Below are 20149 nucleotides of genomic sequence, written 5' to 3'. Positions count from 1 at the left end.
TTTTTCCCCTCTCCCATAACATATCACATAACGGAGACTCTACATTTATTTGAGTAACTTGGGGCTTGAGTGGCATAAAAAGGCAGTTCACATTAAGCAATTTCACAAATCAGTAGGACCTAGGCCATCACTCAGGGTTAGCCATTATAGGCTAATAAATCATACTTCCTCTTTGAGTTGTCAATCGCCAAAAAGCCTTGTACAAACGTTGGCATCTGTAACTCGGTAAAGGCTTTTCATCTTGAAGTAAGATGCTCTGGACTGATAACAAGAATAATCCCCTCTTGATTAAAAAAATAAATAAATAAATCTGCATCTTAGCAATTAAAGCTGCTGCCAGAAGTCAAATGGCTCAGTCCTAAGACTGCAGTCAAGTTTATCTCCGCTAAACACAAGCAGAACACAGTGAGTGCAGTGTTTCATTTGCGGTGTGACTGCTTTATCTTGTGCTGGAAACCGCGCCATGTCTCACCAAGTGGCACAGCGAGGAAGGTTCGAGAACGTTTGCTTCCTCCAGGATAAGTCACCGGAAAGACCTACTCTCCATGAACCTGTCGTGAAGTGAGCTCTCGGCTCCTTGGTACACACCACGTGTGCTAGGCACGGAGGCAGCACCCAAAGAAGCACAGGTCTGCGCAGGTGAAGAGGGGGAGCAGAGGGGACAAGATCGGGCCAGGGATGGAAAGAGACCAACCGCCTCACCAACAGAAGGCAGCTGCACAGTTTCGTTTTCCTGATTCGGAAGACATTTTAGGAACTTGAGATTGTGTGTTTGTAACTAGAGAATAGGCACGCACACACAACACACACACAAAAGGTGACCACTACAATAAAATCATCTCTGGCTGGGCCCTGAAAACCTGACTAGCACTGCCGGTATCTTCCATGTCCTCAGAGGTCACTCCACTTTAAAGAGAAACAACAGAATTGTAGGACCCTTAAGTAAGGAGCCTGGGCCACACACACAAGAAACAAGGGTTCCGGGCGCAAAACCACCTCAGCCAGCCACCTGGAACCTCCTGGCTGCTCTCTGAACAACAGCTACAACATCCACATTGGCTGTGAAAACTGTGACTGTGAAACATCTCCAAATTATGCTCGCAATTATTTTTAAAAATAACTTCTCCTGCGAGTCTCACATCTTGCCTCGCTTCACTCTATCCCTGCCCTCTTCACCACACGGTACTTACAGCTTCCAGGGCACTGCAAACAGCCCACTTCCATCTCTCCAATATGCATGCTGCCTCAATGTTCCTCCATCAAGAACATGTGATTCTCTTTGCTCCATCTGAACATAAGTCAGACTCCTAATCTATCACTCAGGTCACCCAGGAAACAGTGCTACTCTACCCTTTAATATTACTTTCCACGACCCTCTGCCTTCCAAAACACTTCAGTTTTTCATAACTGCATTATTTACCACTCTTCAACCCTAAAGATTAGAATAGGTCATTTTACACTTATATTTCTAAGCCAAAAAAGTATCAAAAAAACGCCAACCTTTTACTATATTAGCCACTATCATAGATCAAATTCTCCTGTACTTTCTGCATTCTATTAACTTTTAACTTCCATATGCCAGCCCCAACACCTCCCTGCAGTGATCTTTCCCTATTTAAATCCACCTGTTCTTTAAAGACCATGTTCAAAGGCAATCTCTTCAAGAACTTTCTCTCATTCCTTCTTTTGCACCTTCAACTTACCTGTTTTCCCACAGCTCTGCCTATACATCTTTAGTCCTCACAATAGCCTGCCCTTTATCTCACTGGACAGCCTGTCCTCTATGTTCCCCTTACTCAGGGGAACAAAGGATCTATGTGTCAGGTTTTATTCAGCCCCAATCCCATCCAAGTCCATAGGCATGATATGCATGACATTTTTCCTTCCAGCACTATGCCTGCAATTTTCATAGTGGCCAACAGGTGGTGATGTTGTGTTAGTAGGTAAGATCAATAGCCTATAGATGAGAGGGTACAACTGAATGAAAAACATACTTATATACTCCTTTTTAAGTCTTCTTAATCTCTATGTTCTTCAATTAATTAAGTTTATTAGTACAACTTCCTCTGAAGTCCATTCTTCCTTATATTTGCACTAGAGGCCTGGTGCACAAATTCGTGCATGGGTGGGGTCCCTCGGCCTGGCCAGTAATCGGGACCATGGGAGGTTGGCCGGCAGCGGGGGGTTGAGGGGGGGCTGCAGGAGGTTGGCCAGCCACAGGAGGTTAGCTGTGGGAGTGCACTGACCACCAGGGGGCAGCTCCTGCATTGGGAGTCTGCCCCCTGGTGGTCAGTGCACACCATAGCAACTGGTCATTCGGTCACTCAGGCTTTTATATATATAGATAATGCTGTAGCTTGGAATCTACACTTCCATGATAAAGCACTTCCATGACATGATCTCATTCTGTCCTCACAAACACAACAAATTTAAAAACATAAGTTGTAGATCAGTGGTTCTCAACCTGTGGGTCGCGACCCCTTTGGGGGTCGAACGACCCTTTCACAGGGGTCGCCTAAGACCATCCTGCATATCAGATATTTACATTACGATTCACAACAGTAGCAACATGACAGTTATGAAGTAGCAACGAAAATAATTTTATGGTTGGGTCACAACATGAGGAACTGTATTTAAAGGGCCAGAAGGTTGAGAACCACTGTTGTAGGTAACTTATTCAAAGTCAGGAACAGCTATTGGCAGATACAGGAATAGAAGATAAACCTCTAACATACCATCCAACGCTCTCTTCACACTCCGATCACTGATTAATGCTGGTTTTACCAGGAACTGGGTGGGGTGTGGGGGTGAGGAGTTTAGTCCTTTGAGGATATGCCATTATAGTTCTATTCTCATGCCAACATTAATTGTTCTAGAAATTAAAAACCAGAACAAAAACCATCTACGGCAGTATTTAGCTAATCTCAGAAAAGCCTAAATGTCCCTGAATCTTCAAAAAGTCCTTGCATAGAAAATTGCTTTCTGTTCCTGGTGCTCTGTTTTATGTCAAAGCAGGAGTCTGATCTCCAATGCTGCTGGCCATGATCTCAGGAGCTGAAGTCTGAATGACTTCCCTTGGTCTGTGGAAAAAAAAATAATGATGGAATTTCTCCACCAAGACCAAGGGCCTGGCTGGTATTAGGCCTCACTGAGCACTGAGTGCCTAACCTTAGCAAATGTGGTTTTAAATTTAAGCTCTGCCCATTTACACACACACGCCCACACACACACGCATGCACACACAGGTATGTACCATATACACACATGCATAAAAGCACACCACCTACATATATATTAACTAGCCTTCTGCTAGGACTATTTAATGAGGCTATTTTTTCTCTTAAATCTGATCAGTCTAAAGCATATTTAAGCAAGAGAAAATTTATCTTTAATCACAAATATACTTTTTTGTTTATTTGTTTTTCACACTGTACGAGGAAAGGTATGGGCAGAACTGGGGGCAATTTTGCCCCTCAGGGGACATTTGACAATGTCTAGAGACATTTTGGGTTGTCATGATGGGGGGGGGGGCACTCTTGCATCCAGTGGGCAGAGGTCAGCAATGCTGCCAATAGTCCCACAAAGGACAGGCCCCACAACAAAGATTTCCTGCCCCCATGTGCCCAGGATGAGAAGCCTTGGTGTAGAGCAGCGGTTCTCAACCTGTGGGTCGCGACCCCTTTGGGGGTCAAACGACCCTTTCACAGGGGTCGCCTAAGACCATCGGAAAACACATCTATAATTACATATTGTTTTTGTGATGAATCACTATGCTTTCATTATGTTCAATTTGTAACAATGAAAATACATCCTGCATATCAGATATTTACATGACGATTCATAACAGTAGCAACATGACAGTTATGAAGTAGCAACGAAAATAATGTTATGGTTGGGGGTCACCACCACATGAGGAACTGTATTAAAGGGTCGCGGCGTGAGGAAGGTTGAGAACCACTGGTGTAGAGTGATTATCAAGCAGAAGTCTCAGAAGGATGTCAGGATAACAGAATACATAGGAGGATGAGGCCCTGATGCTCAGAATAGCACAAGCGAGTGTAAGGAGCCATCTGAAGCACAAGGAACGAACCCAGGAACCTCTCCAGTCCTTCTGTCTCACGGCTTCAAGAGCCGGGGGGCTGGTCAGCATCTTTATGTCATTATTAATTTCATGGTGACGTGCCAACCCGTACACTGCCCAAACACCAACCTGGCAACTGGTAAATATCCTTACACTTTTCACTTTTATAAGAATAATCACTACACTAGTATGTACTGTTAATATCCTTATTTCACAGGGAGGGAAAATGTGCAGTGTCTAGGGGGAAGGAGTAGGCCTTGCACTCAGGTCTGTCAGCTTTGAAACACATCGTACTGTTGTTGCAGGAGAACAGTGGTAAGCCACAGAATTCTTTCAGATTGGGCGCTGTTTTTTTCTTACAGAACCATTACCATCACAATCACCATCATCACCACCATCACCATCACCATCATCATGCCTCAAAAGTTGACCTCCATGCTTTGCTTTGACCATAACCATATTTCCCACCTGTTTCTCAGACGTCTTCTTGGGTAACCCTCATGTACTTCTCTCTCTTCTGAGCCCCTAGCATCTCAACTGCACAATTTTGTCTTCATTATATCCTGCCTCCTACTGTTCATTATGCTTTTCTATTTCCTTCTCCCCCCTCTCAATGAGAATGACCAGTCCTGGAGCGCCCTAAGTCCTGCTGGCAATGTGTCCACCTCCAAGCTGGGGCAGTGGGCAGCATGCAGGCTGCTCCTGGCTCACTTCTGGTGAGCAGTTGTTGAGAGAATGCTCATCTACTAATGTCAGCTCATACTTTTCCTGATAAACAAGAGGGCACATCATGCTGGCCAGATCTGCTATCGGCAGCTACATGTCAACGAAGTATGCAACCCAATCCCTTTTGTATAAAGTGTGTCCTTAGAGACTATCCCAGGGGGCTAATTATTGGCAGAATCTTAAAATTCACCTAAAGTATCATTCAGAACCAATCAATAAGCTTTTGATAGGAAAATCCTCCCCAAATAGCAGAAACAGTTACTTGGATGAAGAGTTTGATGAAATATTTCAGGGGGCACATACCATGAAACATTTCAGGGCGTATAAAACAGCTCAGCAAATTTAAGGAAGTAACTAAGTCATTAATTCCTCTGTACCAGTTATATCTTATTCAAAATATTGATTTGTTACTCTTCATTCAGGGGTTAAGGCACATTATAAAGGGAACATTTTAATAATTCAATAATTACCCCAAGTAATTAATATACCACCCTCTTAGAAAAATTAACCACAATTATTCTGGAGGGCACTTAATCTACAGGGTTGGACTAGACCCTGGGAAAGAGGTGGCAAGTATCTACTCCTTCCAAACACTACCTGGAGGCATCCATCCATTACTGGCTGCACATCCCCACCCCAGCTCCATGGCTGAAACGGAGGGGGGAGGAGGGGGCAGCCCATCACAGAACTCCAGGTGACTGCCAGCCAATACGATGGCACTTAAGATGAAACCTGTTTACATCCCTATCCTGAGGACTACCGAATTCAAATCCTTCACTAGCTTTTACTAAAACTGAGGATCAGGAGGCGAAATGTCATGGCCGAAACCTATCAGACAGACACAAACTGAGGAGCAGAATGGGGCCTCTGCTTCCGTTAAGAGCATGTCCCAGTCCAGCAACAATGACTATTAAATAAGCCTTAGAGCTGACATGCAGAAGCCACAGAACCGAACAGGACCACTCCCCACTCCCCCCCTCACCCACCCCTGCAAAACACAAATACATAAAACAAAGGGATGAAGGCTCTTAGGCCCTCTGTCTGTTTCTCATTAGGGCCGGCCGCATGTGATCTCCGTTTGGCCTTGGATGTTGGGGACGGCATTTATTTTCACGGCTGTTTCACAGTATGATAAGTGAGAAAATAACATTCTAAAGGGTCGAACAGTTCCAAGGAGGTCATCCCGAGGGTCAGAGCAGAGAGGGAGCTGCCACTCAGAATTCCCACGGTCCTGGGAGGCTTTCAATGGTGGACCACACAGCCCTCCAAGGCCCCAACTCAGTCTAATCTCCTGAGTGTATTTATGGGAACAATTTCTGCAGGTGCAATTTAGTCAGTGAGTTTTTTTGGTGTTTTTTTTTTTTTTTAAAGTGACCCTTGAGGCAGAATTGTCAAAGAACGGCTTTGAAGTTGGAAGTTCTTAGTCTATATTTTACATGCAGTATTTCCAAATAATTAAAGTAAATTAACTATTAACTCCATGTAGGGAAAATAAGATCAAAATCTCCACTCATTCGTTTCACATTTTATGTGCACACAAAACTAATTTCAGCCTCGTATCTGAGACCCCCTATCACATCTTAGACTCAATTTTCTCTTAGGTAAGGATATACAATGCAACCTTAACAAAGGGATCAAAATTAGATGGAAAACATTTAAAATGCAAATTTAGGATCATGATATTAATACGAAAATAATGTCTTTACCACATCTTAACTTTTCCCCATGTTGGTTGGGATGCATCCATTCTTCACAGATTAGATGTGCTCTCTTTTTATCTAAATCTCTATGCTATTAAAAAGAAAGCCCTTCATTTTCATGCTGCCAATGTATAGAAATTTGTTTTCAAGTGGTAGCAATGGGGATTATAACTGTATTCTTTCAATGAGGCAACTTCAGCATGATTTTAGAGGTCAACATTCACAGCACATGAAAGCATTTAAAATCCAAGTAGGTGGTTAATCAGTGTACAAAAAGGTGAATTCTGCCACCATGCTTAAAAGTGGAGGAAGGTGCCCTACCTGGTTTGGCTCAGTGGATAGAGTGTTGGCCTATGGACGTCCTGGGTTCAATTCTGGTCAAAGGCACATGCCTGGGTTGTGGGCTTGATCCCCAGTAGGGGGCGTGCAGGAGGCAGCCGATCAATGATTCTCTCTCATCATCGATGTTTTTCTCTCTCTCTCTCCCTTCCTCTCTGAAATCAACAAAAATATGTTTTTTAAAAAAAGTGGAGGAAGGAGTTCAGAGCCTGAAATGCCACCCAGTTCAAGCTGGGGCTGATGTACCCACAACTCATGTAATTTGCCATCCAGGCCCACCGGCAAGAGACACAAACCCTTACAGTGTAATAGCCACAGCCATTCTGCTGGGGATGGTGCAGTGAATAAAACTATTAAAAAATAACTTGACCTTTTAAAGACCTTTGGAAAGAAATTTTGTTTATAATTTGTTGTTTCTTAGGCTGATAGAGAGGGTTCGAAATAGAGAGTAAGGAATTTCAGCGATGCATCAAACAGGTGGCATTAGGCAGGGTGATGATACAATTCTTAGTCTTTCAGTTCCCAGCAGCCATGTTTTCAAGTATAACTAGCCACTCAGCAGTGGTGACCTACAATGAGGTGCACATTCTTCACATTTATTCCCTTTCTTCTTTTTAAAAAGCCTCTCAAAACACCTGTGGTATACACACAGTGTCATTCAGCAAAAAGCAGGCCCGTTTCCAAGAACCTGAGACTAATGTGTGTGCATGCTGTGCGCATTTCAGACTCTCGGTCACCCAAGCGCCAAAGATGCACTGACTGGTAGGACAGGATTAACACAAGAGGGACAGGCAAGGATCGGCAAGCCCTCGCACCTGTGAGAGAACCCAGGCCAGAAGGCAGATCTGAGTTGTTTTACTGAATAACGAAAGCTCAACTCAACCACACAAAACAGAAACAACACTTTGAGAGCGGCTATTCAACAAATGTAAATGTAAGATTCATGACTTTTGTAATATATAATGCACAACAGCAAAAAGAGGGTCTAATTAACTTAGAATTGAAGGGAAAATGTGGACTTTTCCATTTATTTGGGGATGTTAGAACATGTGCTTTCAGATGTCAAGGGAAGAGACAGCATCTTAACAAATCAATAATAAATGCAGTCTTAATTAAAGGTACTTTAAATTAATTAACTTTTGTTCTATATATCCCTCTTATGCTCTGTTGCCTTCTATTTTAACTGATACCAAGAGAAGAACAAAGTACAACACAAACCTAGTTAACAAAAATATATATCTATCTTCGTAGCTTCTGGGCACAGAAGTAAATTTATGACAGTTTTAATGCTAGCTTGAGAGTAACTAAATCCAATTATAATTATCTTGCTGGGAAGAGAAATTAATTAAACATCCAGAGATAAAGACCCCCCAGCAAAAGTAGCATAAACACACAATTGGAGAAGGACAGGGCCTTGAAATAAAGAGGAGGAGAAGGGAAAGGCAATATTTAGTCCATCTGTTCGGACAGTAATGGGACAAGGTAATCTTTTCAAGAGAACATGGAGTGCATTACCCTGGAAATGAGACTACCTGGCGGGCAGAGTCAGCCAATTCCCTAATTCTCCTTCAACTTTGTGATTTGCTAATGTGAAACACATGTCTCTCCTTTGCACTAAGTTCAAATGACTCTGGAATTCCAACTGTGCAGCTCAGCGACTGAACCAGAACAAGGGGAGAACTTGTCAGGATTTAAGAGCTTTCAGCAAAGCCCTTCAATTGCAGCCAGCACCCTATTCCACAGAAGGATATCAATTATAGATAGTGACTTGCTTTAGCAGGCAGTCGGGACTGTCAGACACTAGATAGACAACCATGAAGAATCATGAATCTTTCTATTAACTGTAAGAGGGGGAAAAAGAATGGGTCATGGCTATAAATATGGCACAGCATCAGAATGGTTTAACACCTTGCCTCTTGGTTGTATGTACCATGAAAATTCAACTAATTCAGAGAATGTCCTCTCTCCAAGGGAAACCGTAAGAACGGAAGCAGTTAATGTTTCCTTTTATCCCTAAAAAAAGTGGCTCTTGCAAGTGATATTATTTCCATCTACCATCAAAGTGCCATAATTAGGTAGACTTGAAGTACCTACTCATTCAATCAACAAAAAATAAAGCACCTATTCTATACACCAGGCTACTGCAAATGCTACCAGATACACCCAGTAGTATGAAAGTGCTTTTACGTCATGCAAAGTAAAATCAGTTTAAAGGCACATATTTGGAATTTCCATACTTCAGATAACAAGTAAAAAGGTAGCAAGTAAGTGATATAAACTAGTATCTTTATTTATGCTGTTGTAAGTTATCATTTTTAATTCACTTAACAAGTTTATTTAATCATATAATTTATCAGACTAAAATTAATGTCAAACAGATAATATATTAGCTTTCCTTCTAATTCTGACATAAATTTCTTCGAGGTATTTGGAATTTTTTTTAAAAAAAAAATTACTGAATTCATTCGTATGTTTATAACAAAACAGAAAACATGGCGGTCATTTAATTGATAGTTTAAGCAGCCTTTCCTTAAAGCTACTCAGATCTCTCTGTTAGAAACAATATCACTGCCTAAAACCTTCAGCCACTGAGATGAAATACAAAAACCTGCAATATTCACTGGTTTGAAACAGCCTTCATGTTCAGTAGGCAGCACAAAGTTTAAGTTATTACCTCATGCCTGGCCTCTAGTCAGTACAAATCCCCTTTATTTCATTTTATTAATTTATTTTTATTGATTTCAGAGATGAAGGGGGAAGAGAGATAGAAACATCAATGATGAGAGAGAATCATTGATCAGGTGCCTCCTGCACACCCCACACTGGGGACTGAGCCTGCAACTTGGGCATGTGCCCTGACGGAGAATCGAACCATCACCTCCTGGTTCATAGGTCGACCCTCAACCATTGAGCTCCGCCAGCTGGGCCACCACAATTCCCTTTAAATGTACGCCCCCTAATGAAATGTAGGCTCTTATTTCATTCCGCACTTGATAATGGCTGACCCACAGTCAGAGCCCCCCTTGGGAACTACAGTGACTTATCCACAGACAAGGAGCCAGGAGACGGTGGCGTCGCCCCTCACAAGGACATTTTAACAAGCACTGCCAACATCTAGTCTCTGATGGCAGTTGTTACCCGAACAATTCCCTCATTTACGTCGGGCACTCATTATATCGCTCAGAGTATTTTTGGCACACTCTCATTTTTGGGAATATTTCTCCACATTAAAATAAAAATTCAAAACCTCTTTTCCCCCTTTAGTATGACAATGTCTGTGGTTTCCATTAAAAACAGTCAGCAAGAATAAAGGGCCATTAAATCAGGCTTGGCTGAAAAATAACACTTGCATCAAATTAAAGAGAAAAAAATAAATGAAGTTCATGGAAAAATTTAGAAATATACCTTAATTAAAACCATCTGATTTTCTGGTTTCTTGCTGTGCTGAGAAATCTATAATTCTCCCTATACCATTACAAGGAGACAGGGTTGAAAAAGAAACAGAGGGGAGAACAACCCTGCTGAGGTCCTGTTAAATCCTAAAAACAATCTGCACATAACCGATCGCAAAACCAGCAAATCATACATTCAACACGATGATGAAACTGCAATGTGTGAAACATATTCCTCAGGATGAGCCATGGTGCAGAAGAGACACTTCAAAGGCTCATGCCGCCTATAAGACATGTGGGATGTGTGAGGAATTTTATCATTTCAGCGGTTAAATAGAGGAGAGTTATCAAGAACTATGGGTTATTGAAAAATAAAAAGTTACTGGGAAAGAAAAGAGGATGAGTGTGCATATGGAGGTTAGGGAGTCGAAATAAAAGCTGTTCCGTCAGATTTTCCATCAGATTAAACGCTTCTGAAACTGCCACACTGAGCAAACCATCCTCAGTGCCTCCACGGGACCCAGTCTTTCTGCACGGAGTGTGTGAGCTACCTCTTTTTTTTCTTCTTCTTGATTTTCTAAATGCCCTTCCATCTCAGTTGCTCCTGCTCACATTTGCCAGGGAGACTCCACAGGCCTGAGAGAAAGTGCCAAATAAAATGAAACACTGGCAAAGGACATGTGGTTCATCAGGTATGAGCACTGGGTGGGGAGCGCTGCAGTATTTGAAACAATACACGGGAATAAATACGGGAGAAAGATTTCAGAACATGGGATGGCAAGAGAAGGTTCTCAACCTGACCATACTATAGCTTTCAAAAACAGACATCATTAAACACAATACACATCATTGCACAATACACATCTCTTTTTCCATGAAACTATTAGGCTTACAAGGGTTGGCCTCAAGTCAAGAAATTGCTAATGGCTTGCCGCAAGCATCCACCTATCTCACATACAGTACTAATTGCTGCATAAAACAATGGGAGATTCCTGAAGTGCTGAGGGCTTGGGAAAGGAAAGTAGAATGGAAAAAAAAAAAAAAAAAGGAATCCTCCACTTCTATAATTTTTTCTGTTGTTACTCTTGGAAAGGAGACTCAAACTTGGTTAAAGGTTAATCATAATTCATGTCCAGCTTACTATTACTCAATAATCATCCAAGTCACTAACTCAAAATAGTGTTCTCTGACTTACAGGATCAGAGTCATTACACTCTCTATCGAAGACTTTATTGAATTTTACACTAAGCTTTAGCTGACTGCACAGGTCAGGCACCAGGGCTCCGAGTTCTCTTTATTCTCAGAAAGTCATAAAGGGCTCTCCAGTTCGGAGCACTGTTAGCTAAGAAACTCGACGCAGTGCAGGGTCAGGGAAGCTGATCCCGCAGAAAGGGCACGTAGTTGGAAAGCCCAGTTGGCGAGTCGCTCTCACTTACGTGCACCAGCTGCTCCTGGGTGTCAAACTCCCGGGTGCAGCCTTCCCAGTGGCAGTTGGTCTCATAGATGACTTCAGGCTCCTGCTTGCTTTCATCTTTGTCCCCTTCCTCCTTCACCAGGGTGGTTACTTCCGGCTGTTCCTGATAGGTGAGGGGAAGGAAGAGAAAAAAATCAGACAATGAAAGAAGAAAAAGACAAAAATTTAATTTAGATGTTTTCCCCCTTATGCAAATTTTTCAATGAAAATAAAACAGTTCAGGTCTGTTAACTAAGTTTTGTGAATAGAAGAAGTCAAACATATGGAATCATTTGTGTGTATTTTTTCAGAGTTACTAAATACACCTTCCGAGATTATTCACTTGTGATTAAGGACAACAGTCCAAACCATAATGATGATAAGAAGTTGAGGCAAACTCCGCTATCCTTGAATACGACGGTGAAAACAACAACTAAAAATGTCATCTCATAAGAGAAGCAATTAAACTAGATGATGTCATCTTTACCCAAAAGATGGGTCTTTCTCTTTTGATTAAATTCTTTTCAGTATATTAAAGTTTATTCTCATATTTTGGAATCCAGGGAAATAATTACAAGTAATTCTAATTTGCTTTCCTTGCCCTTGGAGGCTGCTCTTAAGAGGCACTTTGTGGATTTTATAGGAATAATGTCTTCTTGGTTCAACTTCTGATGTCTAATGTTGCACTCTCTGCCCCAGAACCACGCCATCTAAAGCTTTGGACTTGGGGCGGGGGGAGGGGAGTGGGTATAGTCTTTCCTAGTCTTCTAAGCAGCTTTGTAGCAATTTAAATACAAAGAATTTCTATAATTCTGGAAGACAATTAGGTGTGTAGATTCAAGTTCTAATCTGGGGCTAGATGAGAAAAACTATACAAGCATTGAGGTGTGACCAGAAAGGATGTCGACTAGCAAAATGCAAAAGGATGACTTTCAGAACCCACCACACCCAATCATTCCATAAGAGCTTGTCACTGAAACAAAAATTTGGGCTAAAGTGGTCTGAGGTTGGGGCTGAAGCAGCCCGGCCATAGCAAGATCCAGATCCTGTGGATGTCTAGATTCTTGTCCAACACTTATTTCTGGGAATTGATATTCCTTGACCTCTTTCCTGTGTCAGGGGAGAGGACCCTAGGAGGTGAGAAACACATCTTTAAACTGAGGCTCAGAGGACCTCATCCTTTGAGTAAAGGACTGGAATCTAAGTTGCCTTAGAATAGAGGTGAGTTGTGCCTGATCCCTCCCTGTTCCCCAGGCTCTCTTGCCAAATGGGAAGTGGCAAAATAAGAATAAAAATGTGACTGGTATAGAGAACATCACTAGCTCTTCCCAGCTCAGGCTTGGGACCAGGAGCTCACAATTCAGGCCCAAGGTCAGGATTAGGGACTGAAGCCCGGTCACATCGATGGTCAGCAACACATAAACCCAACCACGTACTCAGTGAACCATAGTTCAAACCTCACACAGCTTCCTGCACTTGTTGTGTTTGCTTCTGAGCTGGAAAAAGAAACTGAGTCCAACTCTGCAACTGGCCTTCTGCCACGTGCAGAGCCCAGGCGCCTCACCTGCTGCCCCCGCGGCCCCGGGCTGGGGAGGTCCTCATCAGGTTTGATCTTGGATCGCTTGTTGTGCATCAGGTCGCCAGTGCTGCTCACCGCAGACTCGCTCGTGGGCTTGTTCTGCCGGTCACAGTTGCAGGAACAGAGACAAAGGTTAGGTTGTAACCAAGAGCAGGACTATTGCTAAAACCTGCAACTGGAGAGAAGCAGGCTTGCTTGGCACTGGAACAATGACTCATGATAATGTTCCAACACCGCGGTAGCAGAAAACACATTCATGAGGCAGTTCCTAGTTTTACCTCACGAGCATAAACGCCCTAGAGTTTAAACGCTAGAAGAATAGCCCTGGCTGGTTTGGCTCTGTAGATAGAGCGTCGACCTGAGGTTTGATCCCAGTCAAGGGCACATGCCCTGGTTGCGGGCTCAATCCCCGGTGTGGGGCATGCAGGAGGCATCCAGTCGATGATTCTCTCTCTTCACTGATGTTTCTCTCTCTCTCTCCCCCTCTTCCTTCATCTCTGAAATCAATAAAAATATATTTTATCCCTAACCGGTTTGGCTCAGTGGATAAAGCGCCGGCCTGCAGACTGAAAGGCCCCAGGTTCAATTCCGGTCAAGGGCATGTACCTTGGTTGCAGGCACATCCCCAGTAGGAGGTGTATAGGGGGCAGCTGATCAATGTTTCTAACTCTCTATCCTTCTTCCTTCCTCTCTGAAAAAAATCAATAAAATATAAAAAAATTATTATATATATATATTTTAAAAAAATAAATTGATAAAAAGAAAGTAATATTAAAAAATAATAAAAATAAAAGCTAGAAGAATAGAACTGGGGCCTGGACTTTAACAAGTTCCAAAAGAACAAAGCTGTGAGGAGGGTAGGAAACCAACATGAACTGTTTGCAACGTTCTTTAATTAGAGCATCAGATTCTTCCCTCAGCACGATCCGTGTGGAGAAAAGAACAATTGTATTCGTACTCTGGAGTATCACACAATTCGAAGCGCCAGTGGACAGTGACCAAATGAGAGCCACACATTCCTGAATGCATTTCTATTGCGGGTGGGGGGTAGAGAAAGCACTGGCTCAGAGTGCAGCCTCATCAAGTAGCCACATTTCCCCCGAGGGTCAATGGACTCTGGTGGAAGAAGCTGCTGTTTCTTGAGGAGCACACACACAGCATCTTCCCCAAGACGGAAGACCAGAGCCCTGAGATGGCAGGACAGGCTGCATGTAGTATGGAAGTGCTGAGAATGCCAGGGCACCGTGCCCAAGAAGAGCTGGCACAGTGGCACAGCTCTCCTCTACGATTACCAAGACCGACCAGCTCATCGAGCTGTCTCTCTCTCACCTGTGAGGACTCCGAAGGGCCAGAGCTGACCTGGACAGGGTTCAGAACCGTCGGGATCCCGGGAATAGGCCTCTGTGTTGGAAATGTTGGGGCAGGATGGATAAGCGGAGGGCTGTGTCCAAAGGCTGAGCCTAAGCTCTGCTGTCGGCTTAAGATTTGTTGATGCACGTGGAGAGACACAGGCGCAGAAGGGTAGGTGAAGCTCAAGGCAGGGCTGATGGGAGAAATAAAGGGCAAGAGACCATCACTACACGGACCATGGGGACTAGTGCAGCAGCCCATGTTTGCACCTTGACAGCTGGTTTTACCATCCCAGATCATATCGGGTCCGTCTGTTTAAACTAGAAGGTAAAAAACAATGGCTGACAAACATCTTGAGAACTTCCAAGAGAAAGATGACAAGACGCGCATGTGTGCACACACACAGGACAGACCTGAAATAAGATTCAGGAAAACGAAACAAAAGGCATTGGCTCAATAACAGCTATTTATTGCAATAACAAACTTTATATAAAAAAGAGAATGGGTGACTACAAGCTTTATAGTACTTTTATTGGCTCTCAATCCCATATGTTCCTGTGCATGGAGCAATTCCTTTAATCTTGGCTCACACTGTGCACTTTCATATGTCTCCAGATCTTATTACAAGAGGAAAGAAAATCAATTGGTTAAATGTGTTTTGAACACCATGCTTGTCATATCACTCATTTGTTTGTAAAGATGGAAAGCTTGGTTCATCCAGAATGCCACCTAAAGAATTTCCATCAGTGCCGTCTGGTTACAGAAACTGATGGATTAACCTCTCCTGGGCGCAATCGGTGATCAATGGGCTTTGATGGAGGAATATTCCAATGGGAGAGAACAGCTCCCTCTCCCAGTTAAACAGCATTAAATGTCTATTAAAGCCCATTATACATGCTAATGCCTGTCACTGCTTCATTATGCCACAGGATTTCCCAGGCTAGGGTAGGTTCGGAAACCGCAGTATTTCCTAAAGACTAGTAGGCAGTGCCAAATTATCTTCCATGCCAGCGTAGTTTAGGAATCAAATCCTCTTAAAAGAATGAAGTGCCCTTGAGGAATTTTCCAATGGCTTAAAAGTGCATGAAAAATTATAAGTGCATTCATGAAAATGTCTTTCTTAAAAAATAATCAGTGAAAAAAAATATATCTCTCTATATTTCCCCATCCTGCTGTGTAATACACAGAAAGAATCAGGATTTCTTGTAATGTCAGAGGTAGAATTCATGCAAATTTACAATCTGGTGGGTTAATTACTATTGCTGTTAAGCACATTAACTGAGAATATAATAATTACAATAACAAAATTCAAACCATTTCAACAACTTTCAGCAATAATTCCGAAGATATACTCTGTTCATTAATGTGACTGCACATTTTGCCTATTTGATTACAATCTATAAAAGGCGACTTCAGGGGGATTACATTACTATTATTCCTTCAGAGAACCTCACATTACAATAGCTTGCCCATTTAAGACTGAATATCATTAAGAATACCCTAGGAGAATTTCACCAGGCTGGGAGGAATTCTCCTTTCATTCCGTATTGTATTTCTGTAATAAAGGAAAGCAGAAACATGGTGAAAACAGTCATTGTTCACAGTAAGTTAGGGAGGAATCAGTAATAATATTCCGTTTCTGCAGCACTATAGTTTCTGCCAGTGTTTCCGAAAGCAACCATGAATGATTACAGCAAGACTTAGCGAAGGTAGCTGTGCGGATGATTGATAGGGCGTTAATCAAAAGATGCATATCTGCCTCAGAATTTGTTCACAAGCTTTCTTCTAATAGCTGATTTCATGTTCACTGAGCTCTATGCCAGTTTGTCCAATTTATTTTTCAGTGTACAAGCCATTCATCAAAAAACACAATGATTTAACACACACCCTTTCCTTTTGGTGAATGGGTATTACTAAGTGTAACTACCTTACTCTATTCATTAAAAAAACAAAAAACAAAAGACCCCTCCACACATACATTTCCAATTCGACACAGACTTTGTAGGAACCTCCATACACCTGTCCAGAGTTTCCTGCGCCCATGCGATCGGGTGGGCTTGGGATGGGCTCCTATGGCCACTTACACTCTATTTCTAGACGGCAGACTATTGGGGGGTTCAAGACATCAGGACCTAATTAAGAATCACGACCATTAGAGAACACATTTCACAAGGCAGAAACTGTACTCAGTTTCATATATAACCAATTTTAAAATGTGAGTAGCTGAACAGGGTGAGTAGTTTTACTTTCTAAAGATGCAGGAGAGGAGACGAAAGCCAGCCCCAGCACCCAGCTGCACCCTCTCAGACTCCCGAAGACACAGGAAGGGGGTGCAAAAGCTTACAACACATTTGGGCAACATTCCCTTTCTGGGCTGCTCTTTTGCTGGCAAAGCCAGGCGAGAGGAATAAACATTCTCCAAAACCCGGGTCAACTGTTAAGATTCCAAGAGACAGAGCGTACAGAAGGAACGGTGATTTTCAGCTCTCGCCGCTCATTCCTAAGAAGCCAGCAACAGAAAACTTCTCCATGAGACACACACAGAGGCCTGGGCTGAGCCCAGGAGGGCCTGTGCTGGCTCCTCACGGTGCTGCAGGTTACAAAGACTATGTAGAAAGTGACCATCGAAGAGGATTTGTTGACTCTGTCACAGCTTCAGGGCATGGTTTTGAAAGCCAAGGCTCCTCTTGCTCTCAGAGCAGACTGTGGAGTTTTGTTAGGAAGCAGCAGAGGATGGGCAGTGACTGGGCAAGTAGGCCTCCCGTCCCATGTGTATGCAAAGAACCTCGAGGACTTCCTGCTAGTGGGGGAGCAGGGGGTCTGAGCCACCACCTCCTGCTCTGTGATCCTAAATGGTGGTGAGCTGTCATCCTAAGAAGCTCCGCCCCCTGAGTCTCTGCACACAGTACTTGCTGTGTCTGTCCTTCCAGAAGTCAGCATGGCTGCTTCCTTTTGATCACTCTGGTCTTAGCTTAAATGTCACCTCCTCAGAGAGGCCCCCCTCCCACGCACACATCAAAATGAGCCCCTCTGCAGCACGTGGCCCAATCATTTTCTATTGTTTTGACACTTTTATTCTCACAGCAGCACAAGGTACTCTCTGAATGTAAGGTTAGGTGAGCTGAGGGAGGGAGGGGGGAGGGTCCGAAGGGGAGGGGGCCTGGTATGTCTTGCTCCCTGCTGACCCCTGGTGCCTGGAATACTGCCTGGCACATAGCGGGCACTCAACTTTGAGAGGAGGGACTAAACTGCTTCCACAATGTATTAATATCCAATTGCTGCTAAAACAAATTACCGCAAACTTAGTGGCTTAAAATGACAGATGCTTATTATCTCACAGCTCTGGGGTCAGAGTCTCAAACAGGTCGGCAAGGCTGCATTCCTCTGGAGTCTCCAGGCACCTTGCCTCTTCCAGCTTCCACAGGCTATTGGCAACCTAGGCTCGTAGGTCCCATCACTTGGACCTTCTCTCACTCTGACCTTCACCTTCCGTCTCCCTATTATAAAGAACCTTATAGTTTCATTAGGGCAACCTGAATACTCCAGGAAAACCTTCTTATCTCAAAATCCTTAATCGCAGGCACAAAATTCGTTCTGCCACCAAAGGTAACGTTTATGGGCTCTAGTGATTAAGACATGCACATCTTGCCCAGCCAGCGTGGCTCCGTGGTTGAGCATCGACCTATGAACCAGGAGGTCATGGTTCAATTCCCAGTCAGGGCACATGCCAGGATTGCGGGCTCGATCCCCAGTGTGGGGCATGCAAGAAGCAGCCAATCAGTGATTCTCTCTCATCACTGATGTTTCTCTCTCTCCTTTTCCCTTCCTCTCTGAAAGCAATACAAATATGTAGTTTTAAAAAAGACATGCACACCTTTGGAAGCCATTATTGTGTCGACCACACTCAGAATTGTGTTTCCAAGAAAAACATGTTTTCCTCTGAAAACTACAATTTGACAGCATGTCTGTAAGACAGTATTCCTTCCATAAACAAAGCTCGTGTCTAGATTCACTTCTCTCTACAGAACTTCAGCAGGTGACAACAGATTTTGTTGATTACAGACGTCAGAATTTTTTAAAAAGTAAACTGTACCTGTAGAAGCCCTAAAAAAAAGTCCTCCTAAATGGTTCATGCATTTACTCCATAACTTCCTAGATTTATAAAGTATTGATACTGTTGAAATTTGTCTAAATCTCTGTCTCCTTTAAAGAAGGACCGAGTCGAGTCTACAGCGTGGCCTATCAGAGCTTTATGACCCCAAGCTTTCGCACTTCTGCTCGCCCTATTCTCCCTTATGGGTCACTTACATACCAATTAACTTTACATTCTGGCCTCTAAATTCTCTTCACTCAACATTCTATAACGTGTACTTCAGAAAACTATTTTTATAGCTTCCACTTCTTTTCTACGTGACTACATGAAAGATGGGATAATTTAAAAAACACAAACTTTTGTAAGAATGTGGCTGAAGACTGTTAATCTATGTCTAGTCGGTAAAATCTCTAGGAAGAACGTGTCAGGTGGCCTAGACCTTCCTAACAATGCACTAACATGGTCACAGGCGTCCTGAGATAACCCAAGAGCAAGTGCTGCGGAGAAAAAGAAAAAGAAGTGGCAAGTTCCGGAAGGTCTGAGGAACTAGGGTTCAACAGTCCTGAGTGTGGAGTGTTAATGTGCACACGTGCCCCTCATGTCCCACCCAGATACGGTGAGCAGCCGGTGAGCAGCCATAATTGGAGGAGCTTCTAGAGCAGTGATGGCGAACCTATGACATGTGTGTCAGGGGTGACACGCGAACTCATTTTTTTGGTTGATTTTTCGTTGTTAAATGGCATTTAAATATATAAAATAAATATCAAAAATATAAGTCTTTGTTTTACTATGGTTGCACATATCAAAAAATTTCTTTATGTGACACGGCACCAGAGTTAAGTTAGGGTTTTTCAAAATTCTGACATGCCGAGTTCAAAAGGTTCACCATCACTGTTCTAGAGACTAGTGTTCCTTGTAAAACATTTTCAAAAACACTCTTCAGAGACAGCATTTATAAAGCCAGTATAAACGAACCCAAATGTGAATTTGCCCTTTATTTTTTTAGAGAAGGAAAACGAGTGGATTTTAGGTCCCTGACTATAATGTGTGTGGCAGCCTCATCACCAAATATAATGTGTATCCCTCAGAACAGAGGTATGGCTACCGATTTTTGTTTGGTAAAATACTCTTAAGAGGCATTCCACTGTCCGTGGCGACACAGCAGAGTTCTTTCTGAGCACATCCACGTCAAGATTAACTACTCAGAGTCACTTCCACCCTCAAATTTAGCTCAGAGTTTAGTTAAAAGTGAGTGGGAGCCAGTTCTTCTATTTCCAAAGATTTAAAATTCAAACTCCCAAACTCTGAATCTTTAAGAAGGCTTTGATACATTTTTTTATTCCCTATCAAAAACCAGAGGTAAAGTTTTATCAATACCCTTTTATACTAGTAAAGTATGGTCAAACATGGCAAGCTGGGTCTTGTTTCTTAATATA

At 42.8% G+C, this 20149-nt stretch overlaps 1 protein-coding gene across 5 annotated transcripts in view; it reads right to left on the bottom strand.

Annotated features, from left to right (window-relative positions):
* GLI3 (GLI family zinc finger 3) overlaps window positions 1-20149 on the bottom strand; it is a 274177-nt gene that overhangs the window by 54436 nt on the left and 199592 nt on the right. For all 5 annotated transcript variants that reach the window (XM_036327431.1, XM_036327432.1, XM_036327429.1 and 2 more), the window contains 3 exons: window positions 14600-14813; window positions 13256-13369; window positions 11675-11815 (listed from right to left, as the gene is read on the bottom strand). In XM_036327431.1, the coding sequence (XP_036183324.1) occupies window positions 11675-11815; window positions 13256-13369; window positions 14600-14813 (469 nt within the window). The remainder of the gene's footprint in view (window positions 1-11674; window positions 11816-13255; window positions 13370-14599; window positions 14814-20149) is intronic.

Source organism: Myotis myotis, unplaced genomic scaffold (assembly GCF_014108235.1).
Source record: "Myotis myotis isolate mMyoMyo1 unplaced genomic scaffold, mMyoMyo1.p scaffold_m19_p_11, whole genome shotgun sequence".
NCBI lineage: Eukaryota > Metazoa > Chordata > Mammalia > Chiroptera > Vespertilionidae > Myotis > Myotis myotis.
This window is presented reverse-complemented; position numbering and strand designations above follow the sequence as displayed.